Source organism: Ambystoma mexicanum, chromosome 6p, assembly GCF_040938575.1.
Source record: "Ambystoma mexicanum isolate Mex_15411 chromosome 6p, UKY_AmexF1_1, whole genome shotgun sequence".
Taxonomy (NCBI): domain Eukaryota; kingdom Metazoa; phylum Chordata; class Amphibia; order Caudata; family Ambystomatidae; genus Ambystoma; species Ambystoma mexicanum.
Window position 1 is genome coordinate 1017928406 of NC_090935.1, and position 17337 is coordinate 1017945742.

General features: G+C 45.2%; 1 protein-coding gene across 1 annotated transcript in view; it reads left to right on the forward strand.

The window, feature by feature from the left end:
* Positions 1-13008, forward strand: part of ADAMTS19 (ADAM metallopeptidase with thrombospondin type 1 motif 19) — a 2156963-nt gene extending 2143955 nt beyond the window's left edge. Inside the window, exon 23 of the mRNA XM_069625625.1 lies at positions 5977-13008. Coding sequence (XP_069481726.1) covers positions 5977-6128 — 152 coding nt within the window. The 3' untranslated portion in view covers positions 6129-13008. The remainder of the gene's footprint in view (positions 1-5976) is intronic.
* Positions 13009-17337: the final 4329 nt, after the last annotated feature.

Here is a 17337-nt window from a genome sequence, read left to right on the forward strand (position 1 = left end):
AGGCCCACAGGAGGATCCTGTGGTGGCTTTTCATAAAGCTCTTCAGAGGAAGGTCATGACAAACTGGGAAACCCCAGATGTCGTACCAGCAATAAATAAAAAACTGTCTACTAAGTACAGGGTATCCTCTACAGACCCGGAGTTTTTGTCTAAACACCCATCCCCAGAAAGTCTGGTGGTACAGGCAGCATCCTCTACCGATGTCAAGACGGCTTATCCTACCGTCCCACAGGACAGGGACGATAAAAAATATGATGCTATTGCAAAGAAAGTCTTTTCAGCATGTAGCATGGCGTTAAAATCTGTTAATGCTACTTGCACCCTGGCTAGGTTCAGCCATACACTTTGGGAGTGTGCTTCTACAGCGGCTGACTGCATCCCGGAGGGAGAAGAAAGGGATGCGTTCCTGAATATTATACAGGACGGTAAAAACGCGATGTGCGAATCCCTCCAGACGGGCATTGATTCGGCTGACAGTATCAGCAGAGCAATGGCGGCAAGTACATCAACCAGGAGATTTGCTTGGTTGAGAAAGTCTGGTTTTGCCCCAGATGTGCAAGCCAGGCTCTTGAACATGCCATTCGATGGCTCTTCTTTGTTCGGGAAAAAGGTGGATGACAGTTTAGAAAACTGCAAACTTCAAAAGCAGCAGCAAAATCCCTAAGAGCTGCAATCCGTCAAACTCCTTTTCGTCCTACAGGAACCTCTGCGAGGGGCAAGTCCTTTCGCTTCTACTCCGCATTCGGAAGAGATAGAGGACGACCGGCTCAAAGGGGACAAAGAAGAACTACCCGAGGTGGACGGGGTAGATATTCAAAAGCCGCAGCAACAGCAGGTGCCTCTTTACCATCGGCATCTGCATCAGCCGCCCCAAAACCACTCTGAGGACTTCCCTCACAGGACACCTGTAGGAGGCAGGTTGACTCAACATCTGGCGGTATGACAGGTTATCACGTCAGATGCTTGGGCATTGGAAACAGTTGCCCAAGGTTACTGCCTGCCTTTCCTACGTATACCACAGAGTCATCCACCGGGGATCAGCTCTCAGAAAGCTCCAGATCCGCTCCTCTTGCAGGAAATTTTGGACCTGCTAGAGAAAGGTGCCATAGAACCAGTACCTGTAGCGGAGAGGATCAAGGGCTGGTACTCCCCTTACTTTCTCATTCCAAAGAAAGACGGAGGACTGAGACCCATCTTGGACTTGCGAGAATTGAACAAATACCTCAGAAAAGACAAATTCAAGATGGTCACTCTTTCTCAGATCCTCCAGGCCCTTCAGTTCCAGGACTGGTTGGTATCTCTGGACCTTCAGGTGCTTATTTCCATGTGCCTATCCATCTCAAACACAGGAAATACCTGAGGTTCACAATTGGCAACTCTCACTATCAATTTCGAGTGCTGCCATTTGGGCTGACCTCCGCCCCGAGGGTCTTCACCAAGTTAATGTCGGTAGTGGCAGCAAGTCTAAGGAGGGAAGGGATTCACGTCTACCCCTACCTGGACGATTGGTTGATCAGGGCTGTTTCTTCGGAACAAGCTCAGATCCAACTAAATCACGTGTGCCACTCCCTTCACAGACTGGGCTTCTCCTTCAATTTTAAAGAAGTCACAAATGATACCATCGCAGAGACTCCAGTTCATAGGAGCGATCCTGGACACTTCCCTCGGAAAAGCCTCGCCACCAGAGGTGAGGGCTCAAGATATTCTACAGATGGTTACAAAGTTTCAACATGCCCAACGTCTCCCAGCCTTCGACTTTTTGAGGTTGCTAGGCCTCATGGCATCCTGCATTTTCCTAGTGCCAGAGGCTCGCCTGAGAATGAGATCCCTCCAGTGGGCACTGAGGACTCAGTGGTCACAATTCTCAGGGAGAATGACAGATCTTCTTCAGGTTCCCGACAGAGTAGCTCGAGACCTTCAGTGGTGGGCCTGTCAGGAGAACATTCTGAAAGGAGAACATTTTTGGCAACCCTGGCCGGAGATAACAGTAGTCACGGATGCCTCACTCACGGGGTGGGGAGCCCACGCCAAGGACTTGACCATCAGTGGTCGTTGGTCTCCATCGGAGTCCAGACTACATATCAACCTGTTAGAGTTGAGAGCCATCAGACTTGCGCTGAAGGCGTTCCTGCCAGCTGTACAAGGGAAAAACGTCCTGATAATGACGGACAACACAGTGGCCATGCATTACCTCAACAAAAGAGGAGGCGTAGGATCACTACCCCTGTGCAGAGAGGCGATGCAGCTCTGGTTTTGGGCAATCCAAGAAGGAATCTCTCTATCGGCAGTTCACCTAGCCGGAGAGAAGAAATTGACAGCGGATGCTCTGAGCAGGCAGAGCACAGTCTCCCACGAGTGGGAACTAGCTCAGGAAGTCCTTCAAGAGATCTTCGCCCTTTGGGGAACCCCTCAGGTGGATCTGTTCACCACCAGCGTCAACAGGAAATGCGATCTGTTCTGCTCAAGGGAATTTCCCCCGAGAGGAGCTCTGGGAGACGCGTTCATAGTGGACTGGGAGTTTCCGCTTCTGTACGCGTTCCCACCGGTCCCTGTCATTCCTCAAATGATCAGGAGGTTGAGAAGATTCCGGAGAACCATGATCCTAATTGCCCCGGATTGGGCCAGGAGAACGTGGTACCCGGACCTTCTAGACTTGTCCATCTGCCCTCCAATTCGACTTCCACTCAGAGAGAACCTACTCTCACAGAAGGGAGGTCAGGTTCTCCATCCAGACATCAACCTTCACGCTTGGCTTCTGAAAGGTTGAGGTACAAGGATTGGGACCTCCCTGATGATGTTATGGAGGTGTTGCTTTCGGCAAGGAGGCCAGCAACAAAGTCTTTATACCGCTGCCGTTGGAACAGATTTTGCAGCTGGTGTAGAGAACAGAATATCGACCCTTTTTCATGTGGTACACCAATGGTTTTGTCCTTCCTTCTATATTTGGCGAATTTAGGCCTTAAAGTTGGCACCATTAAGGGCTATCTCGCAGCGCTATCCATCTTTAAGCGCACTGCGGAAGAACCATCCTATTTCAAATTACCCTTGGTAATACAGTTTCTAAAGGGGTTAGCTAATGTTTATCCCCCAAGACCATTCCAAGTTCCCCTATGGGATTTAAACTTAGTACTAACTTTCCTGATGGGCACACCTTTCGAACCTCTCCATTCTTGTTCGTTAAGATTCCTTACCCTTAAAACTGTTTTATTAATAGCACTTACATCTGCTAGAAGGGTGAGCGAATTACAAGCTCTTTCTTGTAAACCCCCTCACACAATATTTCACAAAGACAAAGTTGTCCTGCAAGTGAAGCCTAATTTCCTCCCAAAGGTGGTTTCGGAATTCCATATCACTCAGAAGATTACCCTACCATCTTTCTATCCTCCTCCTCATCCGGGGAAAGAGGAAGAGAGGTTACACAGGCTAGACCCTAGAAGGGCTTTAAGTTTTTACATCAGTAGACTAGCCAGGATAAGACAGGCAGACCAGCTGTTTGTAGGTTACACAGGTCACAAGCTGGGGTTACCAATAACTAAACAGACCATTTCCAGATGGATCATTCTAGCCATTCTGGAATGTTATAAACTGGCAGGGAAAGAGCCCCCTCAAAACCTTAGGGCTCATTCGACCAGAGGTATTGCTGCTTCATCGGCCCTCAAAAGAGGTGTGCCGGTTAAAGACATCTGTGCGGCCGCTACATGGTCGTCTGTCCATACCTTTACACGATTTTACAACTTGGATTCCTCCTCCAGTCAAGAGACTAGGTTTGGAAGGGCTGTACTGCATTCTATTCATCAATAGAAGACAGCATGAAATCAGTACTCCCTCCTCCGATAATAGAATACTGCTATGGGAGCCTATCTAAGATGAGGAATACGTCGGAGGACACAATCCCTTTGAAGAACAAGTTACTTCTTACCTTGTAACGTTCTTTCGACGGGATGTTCCTCCGACGTATTCCTCATCGACCCTCCCATCCATCCCCGCAGTTCTACTTCCCTTGTTGTTGCAGCTTACGCTCCTTCAGGGTGATTAGTCTAGTCCAGAAAGAATTATTGTGGGCTACAAAACGGAACTGAGCAACGAACGCTGTGCGCGGCCTTTATAGGCAGGATGACGTCGACGTCGATACGGCGGCTGTCGAGGGACATCGACTCGGAGGACGTCGACGCACAGCGCCCTCTAGAGAAAAATTTTTCCGAGGCCAGCAGAGCTGGAAGGAGATATCTAAGATGAGGAATACGTCGGAGGAACATCCCGTCAAGAACGTTACAAGGTAAGAAGTAACTTGTTCTTCTATGTGAACTGGGCACAAACCCAAATTTGTAACTTATTAGTATGGAGATGGGCTGAGCTATGACGTGGATTGTGTATAAATACTGCATGTTTTGTGATGACCAGGACTCACTCCCCTCACAGTGTTTCTGGTACACGCTGTGAGGTGCTGTGAACCAGATAGCTATCTGCTTTGATATTTGAATCTGTGCACAATAAATCTTTGAAACTTCGTGACAGGTGGATCCAATTTTTGGTAGTACCAAACCTTGATATTTCCTTGATTTTACAGGGATGTGGACTCCCCGCGGATCCCGGTCTCGACAGCAGGTAGTGTCGGCTGACATCCCCGAGGCATGTCTAAGTGCTGAATCCAATGTCCGTCCACAAAGGACCATCAAGAAGCCGCTACGGCTGGTAGAGCAATGTTGATCGGAAGCAAGGACATTTGTCCGGGGGTGTTGTTGGAAGGCTCATGTCTCTTTAAGACAGAAACAAGCTCATGGAGGCAGTCACGTGGACTATGACGTGGGAGGAGGGGAGAGCTGGGGAAAGTTATCTGTTGAATAAAGCAGACATTTACTTTCCTCCTTGGTGTGCGTCCATTTGTTACAAGACCCCAAACGGGCTAACAGATATCTCAGCGGCAACGTGCTCGCGTTGGAAACAAGCCAGCATGGAGCAAAACAGGTTTGATCCCCGGGTCCACGCTTAGAAACCTCTGGGTATTAAGCGTGTTGTAAATAACCTATCATATCATTCCCCACTAAACCTTTTGCTCAAGTCACCTTTCCTTCTTGGTCATGGAATACATATACTGGTGGGCTTTGAAAGGGAGATCTTTCCACAGGAGTGTCTGCAGGATATGTGGGGACATGCGTATGGAGTGAAAAAGAGGGTAAAAAGGCTGATTTAGTCTATCTGAATCAAATTGTCATGTCCCTGCAGCAGGTGCTGACAGGTGCGGTCAGACGGGGGGAGTCCCTGGAGCGAGGTAAGTGTATTTCCAATGTTGTGTGTGGGGGGATGTGTGGGGCTAGGGGTGTTTGTGTGTGTGTATTTGCGAGTGAGTGTGTTCATGTCTGTGCGGAAGAGAAGGGGGAATGTGTTTGGCAGTAGCGAGAGACGGGGTGTAAAGGTGTGTTTGGGTCACTGTGTGGGAGAGGAGGGGGGATGTGTTTGGCTGGGGAGTGGAGGTAGGTGATGAAAGGTGGAGCTCTCCAATGACCTGAAAAAGAGCTGGTCACTCACAAAGGTGGCTTGGGGGCATAATCCAGTGGTGCACTGCTGGTAACTTGGTAATGTGGAGCCGTGCAAGGCAGGCTGTAGCCTGAAAGAATAATTACACTTCCTTGTGTGCCTGGACTGTTCCAGGTCAGACCAAGCTCAGACAAGCAAAGACCCGCTTACAGTCATCAGTACGCGTCCCCACAGATTCATTTCGCAACTAGAGTGCAGTGCAGGAAGAGAGTAGTTTACACTCATGCAGAGCAAATTGCATGTGCAAATGTCCCTTGACAGCCATTTCTGATGCAAACTGTGCTGGCTTTGTATTCCTGATCATCCAAATGAAATGTGTGTATGCCATAAACTCGTTTGAGTGATGCTCTGCTGTAGGGCAATGAGCAAGCAGATTGTCTTAAATAACAGATTTGACAATGTCGCTTTTTTTTGGTTCTAACTGTCGCCCCTTTTTCACAGCTGCTTTAACATTCAAGTGCCTTCAAGACCAGTGGCCGGTGTACTGTAAGGTCATCCGTGAGAAGAACCTCTGCCAGGACATGAGGTGGTACCAGCGCTGCTGTGAAACATGCAGGGACTTCTACGCTCAAAAACTGCAACAAAAAAGTTGACCACTGGCTGGCCGGCTCTCAGCCATTTACAATCCAGTTATTTATAAGCGCACGCACACGCCAGCACACTTTTTAAAAAAAACAAATATTATCACATCACATATAATTTAATCAAGTTAATTTATTTGTGTCTACTTGGTATCTTTATTTTATGCTTTACCTGTTTTGTGTGATCACATTTGGGTACACCTGCGAGAGAACAAGGTCAAACGTGTAAACCTTTTCATCTGTTATCGTGGAAAGTTATTTTTAAGGTGCTCTAAGTTTAATGGTGCTCTAACTGCGTAATTGTCCTTTTATATGCTATATATTTTAATGTTAAACCGAACTGGCGGGCAATTTAGTGATGGATCTGGCGGTTGTTGTTAGGCAGACGATCCATGAATCCATCATGCGCTCCTGTACAAAGCGATGTGGCATTAATACTTGCATGATGGCCGCCGTGGATATCACCTAACATCTCTCAATGAAGCCTCCACAGAAGAGCTCCCGCCATCCTGTAGTCAAAGGTGTATCCCACCATACACATGTTGATAGTCCCAGACAAACCAGGATTGGATCTGGCCGCAAGGATGCAGGGCTCCCCATACCAGCCACGGTCGTCCTATGTAGATTGTTCTTCTCCTCTGCTGTGAGATCTGTATTGTTTTATGCACCTACATTCATCCTTATGCAGGTTTTCTAATTCCAGCATGTCCTGAAGCTCGTTTCCAGCTTCATTTACTTAGGTCCTGCAACGGGTTACCATCCCTTCTGCAAGGACTAAGTCAGAAAAGACTCCTCAGTTTACATTCATGGCATCGCCTCAAATGAGAGACTTTGGGAAAGAGGTGTTGCTACAGCCAGTGTTGGGCCCACTGGCTCATTCTCTCTTTCTTCTGTCCTATCCCTTTTCTGACAACACCAGCTAAGTCTCCCTCTTCGCCACCACCAGCACGGCAAGACCCCATTCCATATATGTAAGAAGGCTCAGGTCAACCTAGAGACCCTTCAATACCTCCAAAAACGAAGGGCCAGGAAATGGGAAGAGACCTGGAGGGTGGCAACCAAGTTGATTATGATGAAAACATTCTGTCTATGTTAAGATCATTTTACAAGTGGATTATATATGTACTGGACGTCTTGATGTTGGAGGACTTGCTCATTCGTCCTGCTGAAACAGGAGTGTTGGAAGTACTTTGTTTGGTTAGATAAGGCAAGTTAGGAATACTTCTTCATTCGGATGACCTCAAGGAAGCCAAGACAAGTTTGGAGACCACTCAGCCTGTCATAGCCTCTGGCAAATTATTTAACACTATGTTTGGGCCACAGAAGAGACATTGGGCCTCATTACGAGGTTGGAGGTAGCCTTGCGGGTTTTACTGGCATGGCTACCCCCAAACTCAGCCCGTGCTCCGGTACCAGTGAAAGGGGAATCAACGGGCCATTCCGACCTCAGCGGACCCGGTAATTCCCTTTGCGTGGTGCCGGAGCCAGTACATCCCCATTCCCATTTGAGCCCCCATAAGGCTCAATGGGAATGGGGAGGATGGTAGCAGCGGAACCGTTCATAAAGGTACCATTGCTACCATCATGTTCTGCTCGCGGGTGCCGGTACACCCACCTGGTCAGACCAGGTGGCTGCTAGGCCAACCGCAAGCATCAGTCCTATTATGGTGGTACGGTAGCAACGGTGCCAGTAGCGATACCAGCGCCATTGTTGCCTTACCGCCATACTCCTAATGAGGCCCATTGTATCTGCCCTTGAAGCCCCTGCCTCAATTTACAGGGTTCTCAGAAGAATTGGCCCAGTGTAGCCAACAAATCCTGACTCTCCCTTCTCCTCTACATCAGGGAAAGCATCCTTGACACCTTGCAGCATGGAGAAACATTTAATTAACTGAGGCAACAAAACATATGTCATCAGTCGCCTTTATCTCAGCCAATGTAAGTCAGACAAAGTTCTGGTGTCCTATAATATTAAGCTGGGGGTAGGGACAGAGGGGACTTTGCATTTGACCTGCCTGTAGACACAAGAGACCAGTCCATGACAAGCATGGCCGAGGCTAGACAGGTAGCACATGTTATGGAGCAAACAACAACAGCAGCAGCAGCACAGTTTATAGATAGAGGACATTCATTCACATGTGGGGTGTGCCTAGGATTCGATATGCGAAGAGCCGCCTGGCTCAAAGATAACAATCTCATCCAAAAGGCCAAGAACCAGGTGCATAGCCAGCCTTTCAGTGGGCTCCATTTCCCCCACACAGCAAGAGATGATGAATTGAGGAAGGAAAAGATAAATAATATAAGAGCAAAATTGCTACTGACCAATACTAATCCCATTGCTAAGTCTTACTCCTGCTCTCAGAAGATTGAAAGACAATCGCTAATCAAGGATTCAGGGCTTTCAGAGAAGTGCCTAATCTGGGGACAGGCATGACTGCCATAGCAAAGGCCAAAGCCACCCCGACGGGTTAACACCCCTATTTCCTCGGCTAACACATTTAAAAAAAAAATGCAAATTCCCCTTCATTGTGTGGACAAAATATGTGTTTTGTGGGGCATAGAGGCTTTCCCTTCCCCATCCTTTACATCCGCTCGTTTCTCAGGCAACTTTCATTGAATCCAAGTGAGAAGATTCTTCAAATTGCTCTCATTGAGGGCAATGAAGGAACTCCCAGTTCACGAGGCCCGTGAGGGGTTAAACTCCTGATTTGTTGTTATTTGAAAGACAGATAAGGGGCGGGGGCGATTTTGAGGAGGATCCGGAATCTCTCGGAATTCAACAAATTACTCCAAATAAAGAAATGTAATATATTCATCCCAGCACAGATACTGACTATGCACGAAAGGGGGACAGATACTTGCATGTTTCAGTCTGCCCCCCACTACACATTTCTCAGGTTTTCCATCGGTCGCACATCTTTTCATTTTAGGGTTCCCTTCATTGGCCTCAGTTCAGCTCCACATGATTTCCTCAAAGTCATGAAATGGCTATGGGACAAGGGAGTCCACATTCAACCTTAACAAGCAGGTTGGTCAATTCAGACCTCCTCCCTAGAGGCGGTCTTATACTCATACTCATTCATATTGACACACAATTGCTCTTTTCAGTGGGACCACCAATAAACTTCAGAAAATCACCCCCAATAACTCTGACTTATCAGTTTAATTTCTGACACATATATCAGATAGGCATTCCTTCATCAGAAATGCATTTAAGATACACAAAGTGGTTGCCTTCAAATGGTTTCAGCATTGCAGGAAGAGACATGCATCTTTCAGAGGATTCTGGGTGTCATGGTATTCAGTGTGCTGGTGGTTATCCTAGCAAGAAGGCACAAGGGAGACTCAACTGAAACAACCAGTTCATTGGGAGTTGGACAATCATACTAGACTTCTATGGTACTGGTGTCCTTTAGAACTTCTATTGGTTGATGTCTCCCCGGAATCTTTTGGGCAGGGCTCCCTTCTGCCTCTACGGTGTTACCCTTATCAACAGAGACTACCTCCTCAAGGAGTGGGTACCTCCAACCTTCTATGGGCCCATGACATGTGTAGAATTCACACATCCTTATACTAGAATGAAAAGCAATTTATCTGGGAATAAAAGTTTCCCTGTCTTCCATTGTATGATGCAGAATGTTGATGCTTATGAACAACACTACTGCTATTCTGTAGCTGGAAAAGCAGGGGGAACCAGATTTCCTAGTCTGTTTTGCTTTGTGATACACATTTGGGAATGATGAATCTCGCATCAAACACATCCCATTTCTGTCTACCTGGAGGGAGAGCTCAATGACCAGCAGAAGAGAAAAAACATCCCATGCATGGGAGATTTTCTAAAAAGTGATTCAACAGATGTTCCACAAATTGGGTACTATATAGGTTGCTCAAAAGTGTCAGCTTTATGCCTCCAAGGAGAAAGTAGGGTTAGGCTCTGTGGAAGATGTTTTTCTTCTCCCATGGTCTATTCATTTCCGTTATGCTTTTCCTCCTCATCGACTCTTGGGCAAAGTGCTACACAAGCTTTGTCCAGTAAGCCAAGAGATTTTTTTTAACCTTCTCAATTTTTCCGCACAATCACACCACGTTCTTCATCTGCTTGAGTATTTCCTGTCAGAGGAGGAGGGATGCATTTCTTCATCTACCTCCCCACCCCCTGCATTCTCTCGACTTAGTAATCTGAAACTTGGATGTTTGGTTCACTGGGTATTCAAATCAACTAGAATAGAATCCATTTGATATCGGTACATGAGCAAGTGGTCACTGAGGGTAGAAGACCTTATTAAAAAAACGTCTCTGAATGATGTGCTTTCGAAATATGACATATTAGGAATACTCAGGTATTAAACCAGACTTGTGCAGGACATATTTGTCAGCCATCTCCACTTACCTGAGTGTGGGATGTAACAGCTTCTCCCTCACCAATCACATGGTCAAGAGGAACTTCAACCATCTTCTGAGGGTCCACCTTCTTGTTAGGAACCCTCCCACCCCCACCAACCCCACGTACCTTAATGTGGTCCTGTTAGCTTTGTTAGAAAATGTCAGGCATTTTGCATCTCAGAAGCTTTCTTAAATTTCTGTCAGAACAAAGTGTTAAAGCACATATTTACATGGGTAATTAAATTCCTATCTTTTTCCTGAGCCACAGTCAGACAAAGAGATAGCTCTAAATTGCTGGATGTTGCCAGGTCATTGAAAACGTACTTAGAATATACTAAGTGCTATAGGTTGTCTGATCCAATTTCTTCACTTGAGGAGCAACATCCCCTGGACTAAAGGCCTCCATGACCTCTACAGCCCTGTGGACTATGTCCTGCATTTTCCAGGGCTACAAATGGAGCAAACTGCATGCTAACTCATTTGGTAAGGGTCAAAGCTGCTTCAGTGGCATATCTGACTCATGTTCCTTAGAAAGATATCTGTAAGGTGTAAGGTGGTTACATCAGCAACCACAAGGCACATTCTGAAAACATTATATGCTGGACACTAGGTCCAGGGACGATGGCTGTTCTGGGCAAGCAGCACTGAAGAATTTTTCTGCATAAAACACAGTCATGGTTGTTATTTTCAAAATTCTATATTATGCCACCTGCCCACTGTAGTGGGTTTATAAAACTGTCATGAGTATGGAGGAAAGTGGATGTCACACAAGAACAATTTGTTTGTGATAGTGACACTTGTACATCTTGTCTATAGTCCCCTTTCCTCCCTAGGCCTCTTCCTCATCCAGTCTGGATGCATACTATCAGGAGGTTGCACAGATCATAGAACAAAAATTAAAAGAAAGAGGACACTCCAGTAAATGTACTGGAGATGCCAGAAAACAAGTAGACAAGTGCAACAGACCGACTCTTTTGACCCCCAAAGAAAAAAGACACTGTCAGACAACAAAACCCGCATGATCACCAAGTACAGTGGTAATAACCAAGAAATAAAGAAAATATTTAATAAACACTGTCACATGCTCCTACTAGACCAGGACCTCAAAAATCTCATATCTGACCCCCAGACTTCGTGTATACTAAGGCACCCACTCTCAAAACCAAATTCAGTCCCAGTTACATGAAGGAACGCAACACACAGGTACAATCAGATGTGATCACTAGACACAAACTGAGCAGTGTTTTCAAGTGTATGACTTGCACAATGTGCAAGCACGCCCTTAATAATGTCAGAACATTGGAAATACATGATGGTAATAAAGCTGCTTATTGAAGATATGATTAACTGTAGGACAAAATATGTAATTTATAAGATTATATGCACTTGTGACAAAATGTATATGGGCTCCACGATCCACGATTAAGAGAACACTTGAATTTGAATTAAACCTGCCAAACAGAGAAACAACATCCCTTCCTGGACCACTGGTCAACACAACACCAAATGGACCACAAAGACAGAATCAAATCTGTGGGAATCAGACACATCAAAAGAGATGTCTCACTGGGCAACCATGAGTTGCTGTTAAGAGAGCAAGAAGGAAGGATGATTTGCACACTACGGAGTACCTGTCATGATCTCTGCTTCCAAAAGGTCAGGGTTTTCCCAACTCCCTTGGAAGCAGATCCATAACCCAGGTTCCGAGTGCCAACCAGTCCCAATTGGGACCTTTTGGACCCAGTCCTGGCGCCAGTGGCACCAGGCTCATAAATATGCCCAGTCCCAGCGCTGGAAGCGCCGGGCTCATAATGCTTGGGTGGACTTACCTGCAGCAGACCATGCTGCTTACTTGCCTGCCAGTTGAGCCTCTGATCCTCTTCTGTTTGGAACTACTTTTCCTGTTGGGTGGGGCAGGAGCCACTCCCTAGATTCAGAACACTGGAACTCTTCTGGAAAGCAGGAACTCTTTTCTTACCTAGGCGTGGCTGTGGAAGGAGACACCTAAGCACTACAGGAGGCTATTTAAACCACACCCGATGGATGAATCTTGCTTTGCGTTATTCAGCATCCTCTGCAGCAGAACGCTCATCGTGTCTTCTGCATCTGATCCTGGGCCTAAGGAAAAAGGCTTACCATCCTGAATCCAGTCTTCAGCAACACCTATAAAGACAAGAAAGAACAGGTTAGCATTACGGTCTTCAGTGACAGCTCTTCACTTACCTGGTCCATCGGCTGTCACCAACGCCTCGCGCTGCATTCCGGCATCTGAAAGACAAAGGCTTACCTACTCTTCGTGCGCTCCGGAGGTCTTCACACTGCATTCCGGCATCTGAAAGACAAAAGCTTACCAACTCTTTGCACGCTCCGGAGGCCTTCGGCGCTGCATCCCGCATCTGAAAGACAAAACAAGGTGCGTTTAAAGACATTGGGGAACTTTAATACTCACGTGCCATTACTCCTTTCCACATCTAACCCAGTGGGTATTCCTGCACCCTGCAGCCGCTCCAAACTTGTACCTGCAAAATAAAAAGACAGTTAGAGCGCATCGTGAAGCAGGCAACAAGCGCTTACTTACGTGCTTCCAGGCGCTTCTATTCATCACACGGGCTCCATCTTCAACTCACTTCAGCCCGTCATCCGCCATCGCCGGAACCCTGCAAAACAAGAGACATCATTACTAAAGACTTTAAAGACATTAGAATTACTCGAAACTTACCGTTCGTGCAGTAAACGACGGACAGCCGTCCTCTGAAGTCAAGAGGCCTGCTCCCCTTATCCAGTGAAGAAACTGGTTACAGCACCCTGCCCCGAGGCAGATGGAGAGCACAGCGTTCACTTACCTAAGGTGAGAGCGTTAACCTTTGGGGTTCTACAGGAGAAGAGAAAGGGAAGAAGAGAGAGACATTCAATAACCCAGTTCCTTAATCCCATATTTTCTATCTGCAGACATCTTACCCTTCGAGTCAGACATACAGTGCACAGAGGTCCAGCCCAAAGAGCCAGCCGTGTGTTACACATCACCTTTGAAGATACGGTATACGCCCAGTCAAGACCGGCGCCTCTACGGGAATCAGGTGAGCGTTACAGTACCGTCACTGGTCTAAATAAAGAGGACGACATGCAGGTCTTCCTATGAACTCACTTCCAGTACAAACTAAGACATCTTTGTATCAGTGAATTAAGTCAGGTACCATATGGAGAATAATGATAAACAATATGAGTGGAATATTGTTATATGCAAATAACAGACTTACACCCAAACACTGTATCTTAAATTGTATGGACAAACTATTAATTATCTATATATTATCAAATTCAACAAAGATTATCAGTGTTCAAAGAAAATAGAATCCAATTTTAAAAGGAGACAAATAGTGATATAATGCATTGCATTCAATGTGTTCATGTGCAGATTGTGGCAAACCTCACACACTCACTTCAAACACATTTTAACACTGGGCGCATGGAGCATGACAACACTTCTCCTTCATGGAAGGTTGTCATCAAACATGTGTACCAACCAGACTCAATATATCACAGCACCTAACCCTAAATGGTCAACAAGCGCCCTAGTCAACCATAAGTGCACATGTCATCATTTAACGCAGTGACACACACTCACGCATTGGAAGGGGTTTATAAGCCTAGGTCCAGGAAGGTGGAAATAACAGGAAGCAGCGGAACCCCTCTCGTCACAAATGTCCTTATCATGTGAAATAACAAAGAAGAATATGCAAGAGATCCCTCACCATCCAAGTCCTTGTTAAGCAAACTTTGACTTGGCTGCCCACTGCCGAGAAACACAGTGTCCAACGCGGCCACGTGTTACTTTGTTCTAACCCGAATTAAAACTTATGGTCAATTTACACCTGCAGGTCGCACTGAAACATTGGCCAACTAGACTATTAGAACGTGAGTAAAAGGCAAGAAACCATGGGCACAATCGGCCTTCCAATCAGTGGCGAGCCGTCCTCGCACTAGCACGTTATCACCAACACTGCTCACTTAGCTTAAATATAGCCCACCATCGCCATCTGGAAACAATCTGGGCACCCAGTGCCATACACTCATCCCTGACAACCGCACCCTCTACAGGGCAGATTCTTTTTCCCCAGATAGAAACCACAGTCACGTGACGCTAGGATCCAAAAACCATACAAACTACCATTCGAATCGGAACACGCCTAACAAAGCAGGAACAGACTGCACACAGGTATTTACTGGGAATCCTAGCCACAATATAGATAATACACCACGCACCCTTCAGGCATGCCATTCTCTGGTCGTAACTAAACCACCAAACAGAATTTTCCTCCTGCTTCACGAACCTGGGTGCAACCTACCGAGAAACCACCACGCTAATACCCCACCTGCCCCGATCAACTGTATAAATGGCCCACTAGGGGCTCCAGTCCAGAATCTATAGCCACAATCGAGAGTACAAAGGGTGGGGAACTTACCCAACCGGCCTAGAATCATTTTGGCACACAGTACATGAATTTCCATGTTAAATAATTTTGCACAAAATGCACATGTCTCATCATGGAATGCATTGCAACAATTGGGAGCATGATGAGGCTAATCACCACCCATTGTCACACACCCATACAGGTGTAAACACAGAATCAGCCATGCCTTCAACTCGCGTGTTCAACTGTCATTTTTCCCAATCCCACCATAGATGGAACACAACCATACATATCAATTTCAATGGTGTATGTTTTTTCAAATGAGAATGTAATGTAATACCATGACTTGATTTAAGCAACTAATAAACAGCCTCTAATCAGTAAAGAATTAATGTAACACAGCTAATTGATTGACCACACACAGCTGTGACAGATACTGGTCAACCGAGCAAGCCCCCATTCCCTCCCCTTATGATATCCCAAAGGTATGGCAGAAATGGGTCTATGGACTAAGAGTACATTGTACCTTTCCTTTGCAATGGAAAGCAGCTTTTCTGCTTGTGGAGTCAATCTGGTGCCCCTTTGTAAGTGGTGCTATAAGCCATTTGTTGGAGCTTTCTAACACCAGCCTTTCATCAACTCAATTCACCTTGTCACCTTGTCTGCTTCTTTACCTAAAGGTCATCAATGTGATAGGGTTCATATTCCATTCATTCCATTGTGATTCTTAATGGGACCAATGGCTTCCTTGACTAATGTTATTCTGCAACAGACAACCCAAAAGTAATGGCTGCCCTATATTATCATTCACATTCTTTTCCAGAGGCATTGGGTGTTGTGCTGTCATATACCTGAAGAAAGAAAATTACAAATGTATGGATTTTCATGGTGCTAAATGAAGGCCATTGTAATAAAAAATAGTGGTCATTGAAACACTGTAAATGTTTACACTGAATACATTGCACTGTTAAAGGTTGTTTTATATAGTCATAACCAGCATCGGGAGGATAGCTCAGGGGCCACGCGCTCGTCTTGGAAGCATTACGATGCGGATTAATGCAGGTTTGATCCCCTGGTCCGTGCTTAAAAACCTAAGGGGGTAACTTGCGTTATAAATACCCAATTATAATTATTATAAAAAGTTAAATGATGTGTATGCCAATCAAACTCGCATGGTCATCCTGTTGTAGTAGAGTTCCTGAACTATTTCTTGTGATGATGATTGAAAGAGAAGATGCATTCATGGGGCTTTTTAAGTTCTCCTGTAATTTCTCATGTAGAATTCTATAATTTTGCCATTTTGAAATAACGCTGTCTGTTAAAAAACAAACTCTGCTGTTCGACATTTTGAAAGCAATAATTGGGGCTGTGGGCACTGTAACACCTTGTTTCAGGCTCTTTTGTTATTTCAATAAATTGTATAATATGACTTACAAAATGCCAATTTATCCTTTAAACTGAACATATGACAATGTCATTGATGAAATCAAAAACCCAGAATTCTTTTTAGCTGATATTTTCTATTAATAAATATGTGAATCTGCACAAAAAGCAACCTATTGACAGCTCTGGAAGACCATAAACATATTTTCTTACGTGAAACACAGTACATGGTTAATGTTTTTTTTTGTACATTTCCAATAAAAATATGAAACTGTTTTCAGATTGCAATTGTAGTTCTTATTATTTTGTATATGTTGGCAATGGGATTAAGCTTTCCATAATGCATTCACCTCATTCAAATCTTCCCTGTTGGCTTGCCAGGCTCATTGCTCTAAAGCAGATGTGTTCAATTTTCTTTTTGCATGTATGTTCGTGTATTTGTACTTATTTAATGTAATGGTTCAGAAATGTCACCAAACACACTGTACGCATATTTTATTTTTTTAAGAATCAGGTAAGTAACTCCCAAAATGAAAACCAAAAGAAATGTACGATCGATAAAGTGACACTGTATAAAGTGTCATACAAGCAACACCGCATCATATAGTATATAACAATAGGACAACAATAAAATAAAAACTACAGAGACATTAAGAGATTGGTGGGTGTCAATGATCCTGGGGTTTGCACCAGTCCCTAAGTAATAGCAGGAGATGCGCAATGCACCAGGTCCTGTTTGTAATTACACTTGTGGGGTGAGATTCTGTAACAAACACACCAGATGGGAAATATGTGGCAACAAGGAAAAGAACATAGACCAAGCATACCTGCTCAGCAGCTGGGGTGGGTGGTTCTAACAATAGGCATCTATGCATGGTGATCCATTGTTAGTGATTTTGTCTAACTAATTCCAACTGCATGTTCACCAAGTTAGCAAAGTTGACATCTTCATTTGCCATTCATCTAGTTATACATGTTAGAAAAAGTAGATGATTTGTAAAGTCGTACACATCATCCGTTACAAATATTGTGTGCCCAAAAAT